Source organism: Mixophyes fleayi, chromosome 9 (genome assembly GCF_038048845.1).
Source record: "Mixophyes fleayi isolate aMixFle1 chromosome 9, aMixFle1.hap1, whole genome shotgun sequence".
Classification (NCBI taxonomy): domain Eukaryota; kingdom Metazoa; phylum Chordata; class Amphibia; order Anura; family Limnodynastidae; genus Mixophyes; species Mixophyes fleayi.
This window is the reverse complement of record NC_134410.1, coordinates 121771399-121793187: the sequence shown is the minus strand read 5'-3', so window position 1 is coordinate 121793187 and position 21789 is coordinate 121771399. Positions and strand designations below refer to the sequence as shown.

The 21789-nt window shown below is 42.7% G+C and overlaps 2 protein-coding genes across 5 annotated transcripts in view; one reads left to right on the top strand and one right to left on the bottom strand.

The window, feature by feature from the left end:
- NOXA1 (NADPH oxidase activator 1) overlaps positions 1-17820 on the bottom strand; it is a 192403-nt gene extending 174583 nt beyond the window's left edge. The window contains exon 1 of the mRNA XM_075185411.1: positions 17800-17820. The gene's annotated coding sequence lies outside the window, so the exon portion shown is untranslated. The remainder of the gene's footprint in view (positions 1-17799) is intronic.
- The window catches only part of EXD3 (exonuclease 3'-5' domain containing 3), a 160120-nt gene extending 138557 nt beyond the window's left edge, over positions 1-21563 (top strand). For 3 of the 4 annotated variants that reach the window (XM_075185406.1, XM_075185407.1, XM_075185408.1), the window contains 2 exons: positions 4728-4824; positions 5496-6321. In XM_075185406.1, coding sequence (XP_075041507.1) covers positions 4728-4824; positions 5496-6064 — 666 coding nt within the window. In that variant the 3' untranslated portion in view covers positions 6065-6321. Of the gene's footprint in view, positions 1-4727; positions 4825-5495; positions 6322-20847 lie in introns of those variants that run through there. The other variant, XM_075185409.1, reaches the window with a different exon arrangement.
- Positions 21564-21789: the final 226 nt, after the last annotated feature.

Here is a 21789-nt window from a genome sequence, read left to right as displayed (position 1 = left end):
CTGAAAAGTTTTATCTAACATATATTCCAAGGTTCTAAAGTGGTAGGAGGCTGGACGTCAATGAGAGGAGGCCAGAATCTTGTTTTATATCATCATCACCATTTATTTATATAGCGCCACTGATTCCGCAGCGCTGTACAGAGAACTCATTTACATCAGTCCCTGCCCCATTGGAGCTTACAGTCTAAATTCCCTAACATACATACACACAGACAGAGAGAGAGAGAGTGAGTCAATTTTGATAGCAGCCAATTAACCTACTAGTATGTTTTTGGCGTGTGGGAGGAAACCGGAGCACCCGGAGGAAACCCACGCAAACACGGGGAGAACATACAAACTCCATATAGATAAGGCCATGGTCGGGAATTGAACTTAATATATACAAACTTATACTGCTTATGCCCACACAAAAAAAAGTGCACGCCTACATATATATGCATATTTGGGTTTTGCTTCTTACGCTGAGAGAGGCGGAAGAGACATGCAAACGGAGACCGAATACAGTAAGGGCATGTTGCCGTGATGCAAACAGAGGCAGACCCACATGGAGACACGTTAGATACAGATAGTTTATAAAGCTCCACTTCTACATTACTGACAGTCAGTCTATAATGCATCCTATTTCTAAGCAAGGTTTTTTTTTGTTTTGTTTTTTTCATTTTTGTTAAATGTTCAGTAAAACATACATCATTCTGCCCCTGAAGTCATATTCCTTTGTTTATTTGCACTTGTCTAATACACAATCGTTTCCTGAGAATAACAAGATTTAGGTTTTTTTCTATGAATGAAGTTGTGTTGCGGAGTCGCTGGACTCTACATAAATCTACTTAAGTGGCCACAAGCTGCCGGGAGTTTCACACCTGGAATTATACCAACAGATATGGTCATTATTCCTAAGTACTTCTTGTTCTGCAGACCATTGTCTTTGCTGCCCTTGGGATTGCTAATGAGAGGAACAGACCTCCAGATCTTAGCATTCCTCCGTGTAACTTACACCCTCGCCTGCCAGCGAAGCCCCCTACTCTCCTCTTCCTCCCTCCCGTCTACCTTGTGCGGAGGAACTGGTTTTTCTTCCTGAGTCCTTTGTTCCTTATTGAGCTGGATCCATGGCCGTAGGGCTACCTCTGGTTTCCTCTTCTCACGCTTTTTTTTTTGGTCCATAGAGAGCGTAAATGTTACCACCAGTAAGCCATACCTGCGGCAGTAAACCAGAGAGACAGGTACACAAAAGTCAAACCATAATACGGGAGTACAGAGAGGTCAGCCTTCACAAACCAGTCCTACGCTCAGAACAAGGTATATTCTGAGACATGCAAAAGCTCCCTTCAGTCCCATGTAAGAAGATTCAATAACTCACCCTAGCTGTGTCTGTTTCACTGTCCAATGAGTGTTTTTGTGATTGGGTAGATGACCGCTCGTTAGCAAGCGTTGCCTATTAGGGTAACCACACATAATACTGTGGCATGGTCTCTTGATAAGGTCACAACTGCGTTACCTAGGGGCTTGTACTGACTGTGATTTGACATACATTCATGCGTTATGTTCGATGGGCGGCACATTGGCCTAGTGGTTAGCACTTCTGCCTCACAGCACTCGAGTAATGAGTTCGATTCCCGACCATGGCCTTATCTGTGTGGAGTTTGTATGTTCTCCCCGTGTTTGCGTGGGTTTCCTCCGGGTGCTCTGGTTTCCTCCCACACTCCAAAACCATACTAATAGGGTAATTCTTCTATCAAAATTGACCTTAGTCTCTCTCTCTCTGTGTATGCGTGTGTGTATGTTAGGGATTTTAGACTGTAAGATCCAATGGGGCAGGGACTGATGTGAGTGAGTTCTCTGTACAGTGCTGCGGAATTAGTGGCGCTATATAAATAAATGGTGATGATGGATCCATACCACGACATGAATACTACAAACCAACAAAACTAATTTATAAGTAGATCACTACGATAAAAGCTTTAACAACTGCCAAACAGACCGAATATACAGCAAGCAGGTCTACGTCAATTGCCAGAATAAGGCTGGGTACATATTACAGGGTTTTCAGATGATTATCGAGCCAATCACACAATAAACGACCGCTAGGCCGAATATCGTATTAGTGTGTACGCTCTAACGATGAACAATTATCGTTCCATAGCAGGTCATATTGTTTCATTTGATTTTCTGAACGGACTAAAAATCTCGTTCAACGATGGAACGATGTCGTGCTGATTCTGCAGTGTGTCTGCACTCAGTACCGGCAGTGTCCATAGATCTCTATGCAGTGTGTCTGCACTCAGGACCGGCAGTGTCCATAGATCTCTATGCAGTGTGTCTGCACTCAGGACCGGCAGTGTCCATAGATCTCTATGCAGTGTGTCTGCACTCAGGACCGGCAGTGTCCATAGATCTCTATGCAGTGTGTCTGCACTCAGGACCGGCAGTGTCCATAGATCTCTATGCAGTGTGTCTGCACTCAGGACCGGCAGTGTCCATAGATCTCTATGCAGTGTGCAGAGTCACCATCTTTTAAGCGGATGGTTATTACAGATGAAGAGCACAGGTCTGAGGGTAAAACGTGTATAGTGTGTACTCATGAATCGGCTGATTGGGACTTTCAGTCGTTGGTAAAATCATTAATGATATCACATCGGGAGAAATTTTCTGTAGCGTGTACTCAGCCTTAGCGTTGGTATTGTTATCCATCATGTTAGTGGTTACATTGTCAAAATGCTATGGGGACATTTGTGAATGAGTTCTAGATCAATTTAATAACCTATAAAAATGGACTTTCAAACCCTATGGTGCACCGTATGTCTAATATAACTTCTCTCACAAAGAAAATGTGTGTATATGTATAAATATATATATATATATATATATATATATATATATATATATATATAATATATATGTGTAATCATAAAACATTTAGTACATAAACCCTAACTGGAATAATTCAACATGGAAGAGCTGATAACAGATTAAGATAAGTCAAAATCGCAGCTGTTGGGAGCTATATAAACCACGTAGTATTTTGTGTAACCAAAAAAAGGAAAATGACGCTGATGGTGGCTCAAAATAATATAAAAAATATTAATAATTACATGGCAGCAGTGGGATTTGAATCCACGCCTCTGTAGATTGTAAGCTTGCGGGCAGGGCCCTCTTACCTCTCTGTATGTATGTATTACCCAGTATTGTTTTATTAATGCTTGTTCCCAATTGTGAAGCGCTACGGAATCTGCTGGCGCTATATAAATGATGATGATGATGTGGAGACTGGAGCCTTAATCCAGCGCCTTAGATCGCTTGGCCATGCTGACACACCAAGAATGAAAAGTAGTAATATGAACACAATGAGCTTACAATTAACAAACAATAGAATTTAATATAATACTGAAACATATATAAAATCAGTATCATAATAAAAACCAAGGCTGAAAAAGATGTAACTTGAAACGGTGAAGATATCTTGTGAACTGTAGAAAATCTCTCAATAACCAATAGAAATAAACAAAACAACCTGTAATGATTCACTGCAATCCTGCATGTGGTGAAACATACAATAAGTGACCTTATAGGTCTTGACTTGATATTAAAAATGAGTCACTGGGATCCTGCATATAACAGAAATCCCAATAGAGAGATCATAAGTCTTGACTTGAAATTAGGAGTAAATTGCAGCTTTATCTTGACTTCATGTTGAGAGTAAAATTATTTACAAAACGAGTGTTACCACTTACTACAAATCTATGTGCTTATAGTAGATTGTGTAGGAGATGAGAAATCAGCTGAATCACACTAATTGGAGCAATCAAGGGCAAGCAGCGATATTTCAATGCCGAGCTGATAAGCTTCAAGGGGGTGAGTGTGTTTAGGAAGACTGACCGTATCCGATTAGCTGTCCTGCGGGCACCTGTTTTACCCCAGATCGCGGCGAGCCACAATGAGTCATTATCATCACCATTTATTTATATAGCGCCACTGATTCCGCAGCGCTGTACAGAGAACTCACTCACATCAGTCCCTGCCCCATTGGAGCTTACAGTCTAAATTCCCTAATATACACACAAAGCGAGAGAGAGACCAGGGTCAATTTGATAGCAGCCAATTAACCTACGAGTATGTTTCTGGAGTGTGGGAGCAAACCCACGCAAACACGGGGAGAACATACAAACTCCACACAGATAAGGCCATGGTTGGGAATCAAACTCATGACCCCAGTGCTGTGAGGCAGAAGTGGAAACCACTGAGCCACCGTGCTAACCACTAAGCCACCGTGCTGCCCAATAGAACATATGTGAAACATTCGGAGAAAGATGTGGAGTTTTTTGTTTTGTTCTTTTGAAGAGGAGTCATTGTACCAGAGATGTCCGGAAATGGCACCTTAAAAAAAAAAAAAAAAAAAACGGGGAAAAATAAATAAATAAATGTCATCCCTATTGTAATGAATTCATCTCTATAGAAGTGAGCTTTGGGGTTATGTCTTGATTGCTTTCTGTATTTTATATCTATACTAAATTGTGTATGTTGTGAGTTAATAATCAAAACAAAAGAAAAATGAATATTTATAGTTTATAATCTAAGTCCCAGGGCCACTTACCGTCCTGTGCGCCGGGCACCATATTACATCCGCCCAGTTGGGCAGGGATAAATTCATTATAATAAATATAAATAGCAATATTGTAGTTTCTTCCCAACTTGCTGAGCCGGTGAGTAATCATATCTCTGTTTGTTTCCAGGTGTGTAATTGTGACAAATACCTGCATGTTACCCAGGAGAAGATGATGCATCTAATGAGAATCCATAACTACCTGGAGGACTCCAGAGTAGAAGAAGGTGAGTAGAACGCAGACCCGACCTCTCCACCTCGGGAGAAGCAAAGTGAATATTATAAAAAGAAACACATGTAAATGTATCACACAGCCACAATGTCACCATTGAGTAATACCCTGTTTTGACTTTTCTGTTTGATAGTTTATTTCTAATTTTGGGTTTTGAGATTTGAGCACTTGTTGTATTAGCTATTTGTTCTCTGTGATTACAGTGGATAGGGTTGGATGAAACCTGTAGCCAATCAAACATTAGAATATTGAAAAGTCTAGACCAAGTTGTGACCAATCGGAGCATAGGACAGTTTACTGGGCTGGACAGATATATAGCCAATCGGAGCATAGGACGGTTTACTGGGCTGGACATATAGCCAATCGGAGCATAGGACAGTTTACTGGGCTGGACAGATATATAGCCAATCGGAGTATAGGACTGATTACTGGGCTGGACATATAGCCAATCGGAGCATAGGAATGTTTACTGGGCTGAACACATATATAGCCAATCAGAGTATTTGAATGTTCCCAGCACAAAACTTGTCAACTGCGAGGGCTCTATCCTACCTCCCATACTATTTGCAATATACATGCTACCACTGGCTGAAATAATCAGACAGCGTGGCCTGGACTACCACTACTATACAGGAGATACTCAACTGTACCTGTCCTTTGCTTCAGGTACTATGAACCCTATATCAACCCTCAATGGCCGTCTAGCTGAGCTCCAGGGATGGATGAGCGCCGGTTGGCTGAGATTGAATCCTGATAAAACAGAGGTCCTTACGATAGGATCCCACCATCAGACAACAAGACTGCAGCTGGGCCATCCAACTGGGCTTGAGCTTGGGGGTGCAGAGCTGCAAAACGTAGATCGAGTGCGCAATCTTCGCGTTGTCCTTGATTGTGGCTTGACATTTAAACATCAGATTTCAGCCATGATCAAATCTTCATCCTTTCATCTGAAGAACATAGCCAGAATCAAGCATTTAATTCCCTCAGAAGATCTTACTACACTTAAGCATGCATTTGTGTCCTCAGGCTTGGACTACTGCAAGACACTATACCTGGGTCTCCCTGAAAAAGAATTGCAACGCTTGCAGCAGGTACAAAAGGCAACAGCCAGGTCAACCAACCAGCCCCGCTCCTTCCACATAGCGCCTGTCCTCCGTTCCCTTCACCGGCTGCCTGTTAGATGGCAAAACTGTTTCAAGATTGCCTTATTGACATTCATAGCCCTTCACAACTAGGGTCCTGGGTACTTGAAGCATCTTCTGATTCCCTATACTCTTCCACTTCCATCCACAGATGTCGGACCACTAACAGTACCTAGAATCTCCCATACTTCATAAGGGGCTCGAGCTTTTAACTTTACGGCCCCTTCTCTCTGGAACTCCCCTCCTCGTACAGTCCTTGGGTCCCCCTTCTCTAGAGATCTCCAAAATCCGACAGAAGACTTACATGTTTCATGAAAACTATTATTTTATTAAAAAAACCACTAACTGATTATCTCTCTCTCTCTCTTCTGTACTCTATTAATCCTTTGCATGTTTATTGTGTGTCATGTGTTTTCTGAATCTGCAGATATAAAGTGCTTTGAGTGCTCTTGGGAGAAAATCGTAATTTATATAAAATGATTAGAATGTGTCTACTTCTCCCTCAGCACTGTACAAAGCAAGTGTAAGGTACAAGTCGCATTTACATAATGTAGAGACCTAATCGGAATGTGAACCCGGCTGAACATTCTAAGTCGATACAATGTATATCGATCAACGTTCTCTTACATTCCACTCTTTTGAAATGTTGGCAACACACTTTTCTGCAACAAATATGGAGCATATATGATACTCTTGCCCCTTTTAATTACAGTGAGGCCAGTTCCATTGTATGTGCAGGAATATTGTCTTCTGTAGGTGCCCCGTGAGACCTTGCAAACATTACACCAGGTGATTCATTACTAGGAGCTTCTCAATGCCGAATCCAAGCAGCATGGTCTCCTGGCAGGACATGAAAGGGTGCTCAGTGATTATACCTGTCCCCATGTTCTCTGTATACTGTTTATTCTGTCTTGTGTGAGGCAAAGTGTGAGAATGCTGGGCGTTTCCCTGGAAGTGAAGGTGTGTCCTCAGAAGTCTCTTTCTCTCTTTTCTGTTTCCCATCACTCACTCCCCTCCTCTCCCGCACTCTCTACCTTATTGCCTCTTATCGTCAGCCAAGGTGAAAACAGGCAATTTCCTTCAAGAAACACCAGCCTTCAGCTTAAAAGGCAGATAAGAGATGTAATAAAGCTTTGGTTTGACCTTCGATCCATTCTAAAGACCGATGTGCTGTGGAGTTTAACTGACGTAATTACAGTGGACCCAACAGCTATTTTATTATTATTATTATTAATTTTTATTTATAGGGCGCCACAAGGTGTCCGTGGTGCCGTACAGGGACAAAACGAATTACAATACAAGGTGAGACAGCACAGTACAGTAAACAGTAAGCACAGTAACTCAGTAAGCTCAATGCACAGCTAGAGAGGGCGAGGAAAGGGGGAGGGAGGATCGGCAAACAACGGAGCCCAAGAAGGAGGGCACGGAAGACAGGGAGACCCCCAGAGGGGACGGGGGAAGGAGGGTCCTCGAGGAGGAGGGCAAAGTAGCTGGAGAGCAGAGTTAGAAGTGGTGGAAACAGGAGGAGAGATGGCCCTGCTCAGAGGAGCGTACAATCTAAGCTACTCAAGGGTTTGGTTTATAGGGGAAACTGTGATATTCTCACTACACGCAAAGGCCTCCGACCTCAGTTATTTATGAAGTAACATTTATATAGCACCTACGTGTTTTACAGAGTGTCTTTAATCATTCACATCTGTCCCTGCCGCAGTGGAGCTTACAATCTAAATTCAGTACCATACACACACACTAGGGTTTGTTTTGTCAGAGGCAGATTAAGCTGCCGGTCTATCTTTGGAGCGTTAGAGGAAGCCGGAGGGATCCCACGCAAGCACAGGGAGAAATTCGCCACATTTCAGTCCTATCACTTACACACAGCGAGGGACATTTATAAAACAGTGTTATATTTATAGTAGTTTTCTGGGATTTGCTTTTAGCCTGCTCTGGTGTTTACTTTGTCAACCGTGGCAGCGGCTAAAATAGAGTCTTTATTTAGAATACTAACACATCGTCTGCACGTAAAGTGATCAGAAGAGAACGCAGGCAAAAGTCACCTGACCTCCTGCCTAGCGCACTGTACAATGTCCCCGGAAGACCGGCTAAAGAGTAGAAGTATAGGTTGTTTTTTTGTCATGTATGTGTAATATTTATATACTGCACGTGCTGTATAACTAATACCAGAGATGCTCCGGATCGGTTCCTCGAGAACCGAACACACCCGAACTTAGGGGATCCGAGTACTGACTGTTGCGCGCCTTGGAATGGAAAACGAGGCAAAACGTCATTGTGACGTCGTCGGATCTCGCGAGTCTTGGATTCTTTTTTAAGATCCAACATAGCGGGCGGACCCCCATTTTTCTTTTCTGCCACTGCTGTGTGCCAATGTGCCCTAGATGTGCTAGGAACTGCCGTGTGTTTGAGTCATTGCTCTGTCGCTTACCATCCAGCCAGGTCGCTGCAATATTTGGCCGAAATTGTATGAAAATAATATTGTGACCTGTGAGGTGGTCAAAATTGACTGCAAATGACTTGAAATTAGTGTTATTGAGGTTAATAATAATGTAGGAACAAAAAAAGAGCAAAAATATGTGATTGTAGCATATTTTAGGATTTTTTTCTAAAAAATCCAAAACCAAAACACACGAGGGCGGTTTTGCCAAAACTAAAACACGAAGCTAATACAGATCCAAAACCAGTTCACGGGGGTCAGTGAGCATCTCTAACTAATACGCATTACATTGCAAAATTGTGCATTATTTTCCATAATTGAGTAAAAGCAACTTTTAGAGCACCCAACACTTAGTTGTTTTTTTTTGGGGGGGGGGTTTTAAAGGTCTCTCAATGGAGGCAGACATTTTGTTAGCAAATGGTAATGCAGCCTGTCAATATCGCTGAGGCATGAGGTGCTTTGTGCCTCACTCTCTGTGAAAGCATTAGTTCCTAGTGTACTGTTCACAAAATAGCCCTGTGTAGGTGACATGTACATTTTATTCAGTAGTTCATAGATGGAATGTGTATAATATAAAAACTATTATACTTTTATTTTTATTTTGTTTTAACATATGGGGGGACAGTTATAAAAACTGGTGTGTAAGTAACTGTGCAAAGATATGCTGTAACCAACTCATTTGTCTAGTACAGTCTTGCAAATGAAAGTAAATGTCTAATTATTTACAGTGCCCCTCCTGTTTTCGTAAATGTCCACAGTTGTTTATAAGGTTTCGGAAGCCTGAGTAACAATATCCAATGAAAGAGAGAGAACGGCCAGCTTCCAAAAGCCTTGTACATCACTCGGTTTGTTTGTATATATAGCAAACGCATTACTATGGATTTTGTGGTCCTGAATATGACATCTCATTTGTAATCCTGTTTCAATGTCATATTAAGTCATTTATTTTTTAAATGATGCAAACGCAGCACCGTGCAATAATGTTAGTGCCAATTCCAACTATTGCTCCAATGCAATGAGTCTGCGCCCTATTGGGTACTGACTTGGGACGGAGAAATCTTCCAACTTCCTGATGGATATGACATTGTGCAAAGCCCCTTTACAAATCAAAGGACATTTTAATCTGATGAACTTGGTGCACAGTGTTACCCCTGGTTTTGCCTTAATATAAACTCAAGTTGACTTCATGAGACTTTACCTACACCAGCTTTGTAATATGTTCCCAACTTATTTATTTTTTAGAATTTTATTTTGGTTTACAGACCCGACTATAAAAGACAGTTACAGTCATTGGCTGAATCCACTTATAACACAAGTGCTAACTGGATGGAGCTACGGCTCTGTCAGGTCAGAGACTGTGATAGTAACGGGCACAGCATTGTTTGGATGTCCCCTTCTACCAGTTGTCAATGACAGGACAAGAAGAGTTGGCATTGGTGAGTTTACCAGAATCATGGAGGTTCCTTACATCAGACTCTCGCAGTGTTGGGGGATAGTGGATGATGGGTAAAAATTTGCTGGAGTTACCCTTTAAATGCAGCAATAAAACATAGAAAGAACATTAAAGTGAAGTTTGGGATTCTGTTTAAAACAAGTTTCCAAACTGCAGAACTAGTTTGGTGATGTGTATCCGGCTATTCATGTTGTATGAGGTTGAGCCTGATTAACCTGTGTTTGGGAACAGACCCCAGTGAGGCTGAGATCTTTCTGGTCAGTCAGTAGAGGACGAACAGATTTATATCTGCAAATGTCTCCAACACTTTATGCTGGCCACAACCTCTGCAATATCTCAGCAATATCGGAAAATTGTCACTATATTGCAGTGTGTGATGTTGATTAGATCATTATCCGAGTTGCTGGTAAATGAGGAATATAAGTCTCTTTTGTCCTGTGTGTGTAGTCATCGTACATTTGCACCCATAGGCCCTCGTGATGCCTGACTGGCTGAGACCTAAATATGTAATGTCTATACCTGTGCATAGAGGGAGTTATAGTTTCCTCCCACATTCCAAAAACATACTAGTAGGTTAATTGGCTGCTTTCAAATTGACTCTAGTCTCTCTCTCTCTCTGTCTGTGTGTGTGTGTGTATGTATGTGTGTGTGTTAGGGAATTTAGACTGTAAGCTCCAATGGTGCAGGGGCTGATGTGAGTGAGTTCTCTGTACAGCGCTGCGGAATTAGTAGCGCTATATAGATAGATGATGATGATGATTTATCAGTATAACCTCTATATATAAATATATCATCTGCTTCTATGGAAGGCTGCATTTACCAATACAAACCATTGATTCAAAATTCGGGGTTCTAGGTGTCTGCAGTTATCAAAGTGTAATAGCTAAGTAAAAGTGTTCACGGAGCAGGACTTGTACTTGTCTAGACAGACAGAATTCATCTATGAGTCTACTCCTCATCTATCATCTACCCCTCTCTCCAGTGGGGTAGATTTTTTTGACCTGTCACTAATGCAGGGTTTGACTGCATGTAGGACTTCAAGTACATCCTCTCAATTCCAAATTGTCCATCGGTCTCATGTCCACGGAAGATGCCAATTGAGCGGAGGAAGTGAAGAGAATACAGATTGGCAATGAGCTTAGACCTGTTGCCAATATATCTGTACATAGAAACCTCAAATTCATCAATCTGTGGAGACACACCTGGAAATTGAGCAAAAGTTGAGTAACTGAAAAGAAAATGAAGTGCGGAAGAACGCGGAATTCTCTTGTCAAATTACCAAAACACCACTGGAGATCTGCTGACTTAGGTTCGATCCTAATCCCTTTCCAGGCCAAGGTGTGGTAGGGGAGCATAGCTAGGAAGTTGGTATTCTCCCATAGGAGTGTATATTAGTCATTCTTGTCTGGCTCAACGTTCCTTGTAGTCTGCTACCGCACCCCCTGTGCTTGCCTCAGGGTGGTATTCCAGATTTCTGTGTAAATATAGTGGCTTCAGGCACAGGGGAAGCTTTGAAGCTCTTGTCTGTGTTATGGCTCATCGTGTAGAGAGCCAACCTCCCTACTCTCAAAGAGAGTCAAAGACGGGGAGCAGCACGCAGGTTAAAGGGGGAGAAAGTGTTAAAAAAAAGTAGTGTGAGGGACCAAGAAGGAAAATGAGGGGACAAAACGATAGTCCAGGATTTAAACTGGGGGAGAAATAGAGTGTTACAGAGGTTAATAGAGGTTAGTAAAGGGAGGTAGAGTAGAGAGAAACACTGATAATGAAAAAAAACTGTTTTAGTCTTTTCTATCTTGCACCCAGGGACATTAATTGTTCTGGGACTACTTGGAACACGAAAGCACCGGTTATAGTGAGCAGGCTTTTATTAGGTTTATATAATTTTAACAAGAAAGAAACATTTTATTACTTTATGAACAGTTACAGACCCGGAACAGTAGATATGATACTTACCAGAAAAGCAACTAGTTTCATTTGAAAGTGATTGTTACAAAAGTGTAAGATTTGAATTGTAGGAAAATAAATTGTTTGCTGTAAACTGTATTTAAACGTTGTCTATTACAGGTTGTGACTTTATTAACAGCCAGTTTAAATATTCTCCCCCACTCTATCCCTTTTCCATCCCTACCTTACCCCCAATAAAATCTTCCCTTTCAAAGAGGCTTCTCTTTGGTTCGGGGGTTGGTGTCATTGTCTTTCCTGAGTCAAGGAAGCGGAAGTGTAGGAAGTAGAGAACCAGATACTGTTTATATAGTTCATACACTGCCGCGTATTGTCAGAAGTTATCAGTCCAGATTTGTGACCTCCCTACTAGTGGAACCAGTGGGATAGCTGGCTAAGCTGAAAAGCCAAATAATGATTTTTGGGAGTGAGTGAGGACTCTTTTATTCATAGAATTTCGGAAAGAGGGACAGTGTAAGCTTGGCGCGACTACTTCCCCGCACTGAGACCCAGCGACTTTAGCTCCTCTAATAACATCTGAGGCAGCCACATGGGGGGACTGATGTGTCGTGTACAGAATTTTAAGAAGGATTACTATCTATCTGGTTGACCCACCCCAAGACCGAGAGGGGAAGCTTGGCCCAGGTTTTGCATTGATCTCTACTGAGGTGAATAAAATGATCAAGGGGACAACCTCCCTCTTGGGACTTCTGCCCACTGACTCCTCTCTTGATTTTCTCTGCACCCTTTAGTGGCTCTTAAACTGTTAGCTGCGCCTACTCTCTTGGCAACAGGTTTCCAGCTTGTGCTGAATATCCCTCACCCTTCATTCTAGCTGTGCTGTTAGCTGCCTGAGTTATAGTGTTGTTTGTTAATTGTACCGTGCTGTTTTACTGTGTACTGTCCTATTGTTTGTCCCTGTTAAGCTGGGTACACACTAAACAGTTTTTATCCAATAATCGGCTAAATCAGCCGACATACGACCGCTCGTTCAAAAGTCGGGTCAGTGTGTGCAGTGACACGATGGTGGAAAGTCTGCCCAAATGGACGATTGTCGCCTCATTTGGTTGGCCGTACCGTTTAATATTTTCGTTCCAATCTCGTTTCCGCTGTGTAGTGTGTATAAACTTCCGACCGATCCACAACAGTGAGTATGAAATTACAGTCATTGCTCACGACAACATGGCTGTAAAAAGCCGCTAAAGGGACGTCCGCTCTTCCCTTTATCGTCCTAAACGAGGCTAGTGTGTATGCAGTCCAGGGACCGAGCGATCGGAACATCGATTGCATGTAAAATCGCTCGGCATAAAAAGTTGGTTGACATTTCTGTAGTGTGTACCCAGCTTAAGGCGCTGCAGACATTTTGTGGTGCCCTATAAATAAAAATGATTAATAAGAATAACCTGCCTAGAGCTTTAAGCCCCCCATGCCAAGCTCTTTCGTCGAGTCCAGCAAGGTCGGACTTGGGCAAGTTTGCTGTATGCCTGACAGGTACAATTCAGAGTTGGGTAAAGTACAAGGGTTAAAGGGGTCAGTATGATGAAAAGATTTGCACCATCGGGGAGGAGAAGAGTGTCCAACAATTTGTCCATTGCATTACATCTCCCAGACACACATTAGGGCCCTGGCAATGGAACCTGCACCTCCTTTTAGAGGAACTACACCGAATTGTGAGTTGACCTAAAAGGGTAAGATTATGTGGTGTCCAAATAGTGCTCTATCTGCTTATCCCTTAAGGAGAATGGAAAAGATCCTTTATCCAAAGCAGACACCCCCTTGTGAGTATTGTGAAAACATCTAGTTTTACCTATAACCTCCCAGCCGTAAAGTTTCTTTATCACCTAAACGCAGTAGAGGCGTCACCCAGTATTTTCCAGTCCCGTCACCCAGACTGGCAACACTGTCTAGAGGTCTGTGCCCGCTCCCCGTGGTGGGCAGTGAATGCAGAAGAGTTTTTAGGCACAGGAGGAGTTTTGGGGCGGCCTAGTTCTTCAGAAGCGCTAAGCACACACCCCATGCCAGCGCTGTTCAAAAATAACAAACTTTAAATTATGGGTTCATTGGATACTAGTGAAATCATTGCGTTACTTTTTAGGGGACTGCTAACATAAAATGCATTCTATATCAAAGAGGCACAATAACATCAATAATTAGATCAGATCCAAAGATATTTGAAATAAGGTTTTCATGTGGGGGGGGGGGAGAGTTGGGGCATTTTTCATATACACAAAAGACTAAGGGGTATATTTACTATATTTTACATCCAGAGTGTCTTTGTTTATTTCATTCGTTCCCATTTCTTTCTTTCTTTTTTTCCTCCACTGTGTTTTGACAAGGAGAGGTAACATGACAACATATGTTCCATGTAAGTTTTAACTTGTACTTGAGTTCAGTGAGAAGCCCTGGCCTAGAGACATAGCTGCATTCTGATAGTTGTTCTTGTCAAACCTTAAAGTTTGGTTACTGTCACGTCAGACTTTATCTGTACTGCTGCTTAGAGGGAGGAAATGGTGCTGAGATTTGCATAGTTTGATAAGGTCTTTTTGAGGTCAGTCCTACAAAACAGCCAAGGAACTAGATTTCTAATTAACAGTTAAATAGGCAATTAACCTGCTCTAATTGGCATTGTGACAACGCGCTGTGAGGACCAGCCCAGTTGGCCGCTCTTACAGGTCTTGGGAAAGTTATGTATTTCAAAGAAACAAATGACGCTAACTGCTCATCCCTTCTCCAATCTGACCCTGGCACACGGCCTTGTGACCTTATATATGGGACACACATATAGGTTTAACTTTCTATTATGCCGCCAACATATTTATAGCACTGTACAATGGGAGCCATTTCTTCCAGCATGTTAGTTGTCGATCCAGCGGAGCTAACAATCTGTCTTCCCCTCATAGACCCATAAACACAGACCAGAGTGGAGCGGCGGCAATTTTTTCGTGCATATTCCAGACTCTCACATGCTCAGAATAGGCCCCCCACTGTCTAGGAAGGGTAGAACAGCATGGCTGGGCCCTTACCCAAAGTTTGTTATGGGGCTAACCCTTCTCCCTCTAGATTGTAAGCTCACACCGACAATCTCTTGTCTGCACCTTCTCTGTCTATCATGTATGTCCTTGTCCTGTTTCTATGTATGATTTGTTATTTTCCAGCCAACTTTTTTTTGTGGGGAGGGGGCGGGGCGCCATCAATAGTGTAATTTTGTCCCCCGTCACAGTGTTGTAATTTCACACCGAATCGGGTCATGGAGGCCCCCATCTCACTAGGAAGGAGGCGGGAGGATGGCCTGCTCTCCCGGGAGTGCTGGAGACCTTCCTGGAATTTGGGAGTCTCCCTGAAATTCCGGTGGTCAAATTTGTTGTTTTTTTTTGTAATTTCTTATAATGACTAGAAATAATAAATTATACTGACCTATAAATAAACTTTGATGATGATGATAATAAGACCCGGGTCACAGCAGAACCCACGTCCTGATTCCCCGTTTCCTATAACATGTGCAGGGCACGCCACAGTCACATCTTCCTGCTGGATCACTTGCCCACAGATATTCTGTTAACCCCCCCCCCCCCAACCCTAACCTCCCCTTCCCTGTGACATCCTCATTTTAAACCAAAGAAGAATCCACAGCATCCAAATGAATTCTTTTGGAGGGATTGGGGGGTGGGGACCACTTGAAGCCCTCATTGAGGAGTTCCCGCTTTGAACTAACCTTTTCTCCTCCGGTCCCCTTTGATGTCCAATGATAAAAGGATCTAAGACAGATCGGCAGGTCCTCAAACATCCAGCGTCATTCCAGCATATCCGACCTTCACTTGTCCGTCAAGTCTCTGCAAATCCATGTCGCCTCTTTCATTTTTGTTTCTTGTTTTTATCTGTAGATTTTATTATTATTGTTATTTTTTGTATTTATTATATTTACCTTTTATGTACTGTTTTTGAAATAGTGTAAGTAGTGAATGCTATTCAACAATAATCTGTCAGGACTGGAGACAGCAGTGAAACATTAAGCAAGGAGGGCCCCTGTAGCATGTGTGTCTATACACCGATCTAAATCCGATTTGTTTTGGAGTTTAGCAAATAATTACTCTGATTGCCGCAAGTATGAGGGGGGTCATCACTCAAACTAGATGGAAGTCGGCAAGACAAAGCATTGTGATCCATTTGTTACAATTGGTGCAGTTTGATGATCATATATGTGGCCTGATCGAAATATGTGCGGGCAGCTTAAAGATGGGCTTTATTTAACAGATAAGTCTTTCATCGTTGCTTTGTTGATCTTGTTTCCCTTCTAGCTGTAGCCATGTTTACGGTGGCTCAGTGGTTAGTACTTCTGCCTTACAGCACTGGGGTCATGAGTACAATTCCTGACTATGGCCTTATCTGTGAGGAGTTTGTATGTTCTCCCCGTGTTTGCGTGGGTTTCCTCCGGGTGCTCCGGTTTCCTCCCACATTCCAAAAACATACTGGTAGGTTATTTGGCTGCTATCAAATTTACCCTAGTCTGTGTCTGTCTGTGTGTGTATGTTAGGGAATTTAGACTGTAAGCTCCAATGGGGCAGGGACTGATGTGAGTGAGTTCTCTGTACAGCGCTGTGAAATTAGTGGCGCTATATAAATAAATGGTGATGATGATTCATTTTTTTATATTTTTATAATACTTTATCAGCAAATAGACATGTGGATTCTGGGGACGTGTACCCTACGCGCTTCACATAAACCAGGAAAGCGCGCTAGCCTCTAACCTCCCTCTACCATAAGTAAAATGGGATACAGCACAGACGAATAACAAATCTCTGTAGTGCTCCTGACGTAACTTACAAGTAACACGTGACCTCTGTTTAGGTCTGCAGCCATGCATAGTGAACCCACTTGGCAGACTCTTACCCCATCGTCAAACGTATTGCCTACGTGATGTCACTTGTTCCTTGGGAACTGATAGGCTGAATATAATTGCCTCCACTGTGTATAGGTGACAAGTAATAATGTATACGTGGTTTGACGTAAATATAAAATATGCTGCAATAAATGGATTTCCGGAAATGTGGGGTGATCACAGTAAAACATAATAAAAGTTGGGTTCTTTTACTTTCTGTGAATGTTACAGAGTTGTTACAACTAACTCTTTGCTATATTCCCTTAAGTCCTTAAAATAGTCCTATAATTGCCCCCCTTCCCCCCTGTCTGGCAATCCCCATTCCTCCATGTGACCTATTCTTCACCTCTGGGTCCCAGGAAATCTATTAAATGCTGTGCACTTTATTACAATGTCTCTTTCATTGTAACCCTTTGCTATCTTGTCCTGCTGACTCGCTCGCTCACGGCCATCCTGGCTGAGATGCCTTTAGGGGGAAGGGGAGGAAAATCGAAATACCAGGCATTCCTTGTGGTGTGCAAAAGGTCGGGACACAATGGGGCAGCCGGCAACAATGCGTGACACTTTCTGCTCTTGGCTCTCTTCCCAAAGTTTTTCTTGCTAAGTGGAAAGCGAGGGAGGGGAGGGCAACTGGTGGTGGTGGTGTATTAATGTAGGTGATAACTAAATGCGTGAGCTGAGAATCAACAGATCCTTTATTTCCGACGTCTTGTGCTGTCGCTGGTGGTTATGTGCTAAAACGCGTGTACACGGTACATATGTGGCTTCGTATCGCTAGACTGGACTGCTAAACGTCGCTCTCTAATTGGTTACAGCGCAGCATTGATCATTGCAAATTGTTATTAACCCCGTGAGTGCTTAGGGGCGAGTGGGAAACGTCCTCTACGCGACCCCCTAAAGTGCTAAGGTCGAGTCGCACTCGTCCTCTACATTTAAGGGGTTAAGAAAACCCACAGATCCCACCCCACCCCACCTTGCTCTGTGGGTTTCCTGATTCTGTCGGAGTAAAGATATCTTTCCTCCATTAAAGACGTGCGTGTGGCAGTGTGTGAGTCCATTAAAGTCTGTGAGAAATGCCAGGAATAGCATGTGGGTCTTTTATCTCATACTTGCCAACTTTTCCTCGTTGGCTTCAGGGAGATCCCGGGAGAGGTGGGAGGGCGGGGCTTGATGAATCGCATCATTTTGGCCCTGCCCCCCGAATGTGACAATTTTGGCCAATAACAGCATGGGGCAGGGCTAAGATGACGCGATATTTGTATCATTAAGCCCCCGCCACTTATCTATTGCGGGGGCGAGAACCGGGAGGTTGCCCTGCTCTCCTAGGAGCCCAGGAGGTCTCCCAGAAATCCGGAAGTCTCCCAGAGTAGGCAACTATGCGTTAAAGAAAAGCAGCGAATGAATCTCTAGAGACTGAAGTGTCTTTTACATTTCTGTCTCCATTACTGAAGTCATGTTGTCTTACCTGTCAGTCTTTGATTAAATCTTGGTCTCCATGAAAATGGCCACCTCCATAGGCATCAATACATGGACATAGGACACAATTTCTGAACTGTGTCATCATGCCACAGATGGCGAAGCCAACCACGTCTTGTACTGGCTCAGCATCAGGGAGAATGCCAGACTCTTCAGGGAGTGAGGGAGATCACCCCTAGTTCAGGGAGTCTCCCTGACATTCAGGGAGAGTTGGTAAGTATGGTCTATCTCCCGATCCCTGGCTGCACTTAGAAAGCTGGGGGTAGCCTTGTTTGATCAGCAGGCATTAAATAAATATGTGAGAAATGCCTCAACAGCGAAGAAGTTAAATAAGTCCCATAGTGTCAGTTTGAGTGGCCATATTTCGCACTTGCGGTGGACTTACACGGTGCCTAGGCACAGTGGAGGAAACAATTTTGTGGGCGGAGCCAATAGGGAGAACAAAATACTGTGCACTTAGTAATTCCCCAGCAGGAACGTTTACCTGACTACAATGTGGGGGTGCTGTGATGAGGCAAATTTTGTCATCAGGCTCCGCCCACCTCAGTGAACACTAAGGGGGGCGGACATCGCACCGCGCACATTGGCAGCAGTTACGGTAGAAATCTCTGCTCATTTTCCCTCGGACCTCTATGGGGTTCAAGGGAAAATGAGCAGAGATTTCTGTCAAATCTAGAGCAGTCATACACATTAAACCGGCCATTTGATGACGCGAACGGCATTGTCATGTTACGTCCACCTCTTCTTTTCATATCTACACTTCCCCATCTCCTGAATTAAAGTATGAAAAGTAGTAAAGTATGATGTAATCCAAACTCGTTATCTATCGCATTACTAGCGATGGCGTCGGCGGCCATTTTGGGCTGATGGAAATGTCAGGAAGTCTTTGGTGAATAGGAACAAATAATCTCCCCCTGTGATCTAAACTTTCTTTAAAATATCTTTGATTCTGATAAATTATCCATTTTATGTAAAATAACTTTAATTTCAGGGCTAGTGGCACCTTAAAAAGGTGCTAATGAATTTATAGGCTGCACTCTCAAGAAAATTGGTTCAGCCCCACAAAATGGCCACTTTCAGTATGTGGAGGGAAGAAGAGCACAGTTGGAGCAGGTACCCGGTGTCGTCGTCCCCTAACTGTTTAAAATTCAATGGAGTTAGAATTTCACTTAAACATATCCCATAAGTACACTGTGTGTCTCCTATAAGGAACATTTATTAAACATGCTAAATAAAATTGTTACCAGTCTATTGCAAAAGATGGTGAAAAACGTTTGCACGTTAATTACAGAATGTCAGCTCTTGACGGATTAAGGGGTAGATGTTTCAAACTAAAAAGGAAACTATATAATTTGAAAAGTGGAGGTGTTGCCCATAGCAACCAATCAGATTCTAGCTCTCATTTTATAGAATGTACTAAATAATTGATAGATAGGATCTGATTGGTTGCTATGGGCAACACCTCCACTTTTCCTCTTTAGAATGTTTGATGCATCTACCCCTAAGAGAATATAGGGTTATAATGGAGAGGTAATATTTTATGTACTTCAATATATTTGTATTTATATAATACTGAGTGCATTTTTAAGGTGTGTGTTGACTAGGGACAGAGCCCCTTATCGTATTTATCCTTCATATCCTACACATCCAGGATATCTTCAGATTTTTAGCCAAGATCATTGGAGTAATACTAAGTCATGTTAATAAATGCTCCACATATATGTATGCATCTCTTACAACTTCTATATATTCTGTGTCTCTATCTTACCTCACTTCCCATCATGCATTTCCTTTGCTCCCTTTCAATCCAGGCTCGTTCAGATAAGTGCGTCCGGCGAGCGTCCGCACGTGTCTCTCTTTTCTGCTCCTTTTTTTTTACAACAGGACATTTAACTAGTCCCATGTGGGGGAAGCAAGACAGTAATTATTTAAACATGTTCCTGATGACCATCAGACGACGAGTGCTGAGCTGCAACCAGTTATATCGCTGTTATAAAATAAAACCAATTTTTATGCAGCCCTATAAATGTTGTACCAATGCCTGGCGAAAAGGTGGGGCTATGTCTGTGTGACAGCGCCAGCGGCCAATCAGATGTTTCCATTATGTTACCCATTTTCCAGTGATACTCTGGAGAAAACAACATGCTCTGTATATCAATAACAGTATAGGTTGTTAGAGAGAATGTATGGTGAGGGGGCTGTAAAACCAACATAGATGTGGATATCATGCTTAAAACCTGGGAATCAGTTGGCCACTATACCTACCTCCAACTGTCCCGATTTTGATAGGACAGTCCTGAATATTGAGCCAGAAAGGGAGTTTTTTTGCTTGAGAATGGACAGAGTTTTGTCCCCAGGTGGTATATTAAGAGTGGGTGGCATTTGGGTGGGCGTGGGTGGGGTTTGGTTGTGCAAGGGTGGGGCTTATTTTGTCCACATGTTGCATCTTTAACTCTGGGAGGTAGGACTATGTCTTGATTGAAAAATGTAAATTATACCTTAACACATTACCTCTTTGAAAGTCCTTATGTACATTACATAGCTCCCACTTCTCTATGCAGCACATTTATGACATGTTTGCCTATGCATCCACTTTATTTCCACTTTCTTTATGAGTATGTTGCTTTTTAGACACTTTTTGTTTTTTAAAAGGAAGCTTGTGTCCTTGTTTTTGTGCACAGATTCTCAGGTATCTCCACGTGCCAAGAAACCAGAATGGTTATGCAATAGACAAGATCTACAATGGATGGAAGATTTGGGCCTCTCCAAAGACTCTCTTAGGCTGCCCAGCGGGGCACGGCTCCAGTTGGACTCCGTCCCTCCAGGACTCCTAGACAAGGTCCCCCTCTTCTTCTGCTGCAGCCAGTGCGGCAAGGTCTTCTGGGAGGGTTCCCACTTTGGACGGGTGATCGCCCAGTTCAAGGAGGTCCTGCAAGACAACGGAGAAAGCTTTTACCACTCTACTGGTCAAGGTGTATGAGAGAGGGACCTGTACCAGATCTATAGTCTACTTTCTGATTCCATGTGGGTTGTGGTACAACTTCCATCATCCCTATCTGAAAGAGGACGGGATTAGTTCTGTGGATGACAACGACAGCAATTAATTTACAAAAACTAATATGGCAATTATTTCTCAGAGAATACTGTACTTTGCTTTTAATCTTTTTTTTTTTTTTATTCTTTGCTGCTTTTTAATTATTTGTAAACTTTTAGAATGTATCCAACTTCTTTTTAGTTGCTGAAGCAGTTGACTTCAATTAATTTGAGTATGCAGCATTTTTCAGACAACGCCGATGTTTAAACGGACGTCGTGATTCGCTGCCGGAACGCATTACTGATATTTTATACTGTACATTTCATTTTGGGACTGTTTTGTAAATAAAGGGCTTGGAGGCTATGGAGGCTGAAGTTATTCGATTAAGGAGCAGGTAGGATGAAGGTCATATGGTGACCCAATAATTAGCAAAGCGTTGTCCAACTATTACCATGAAGATGTATTTCTGTTATAACTATTGGGGGACCACGGAAAAAGCCTTGGAGAGCCCCGCTCGTTCCGAGCGTCACCCGCTGGAAGGCTCAGTCCTGGCAGATCAAAGACTCTTCATAGGCAAGTCAGTCCCCAT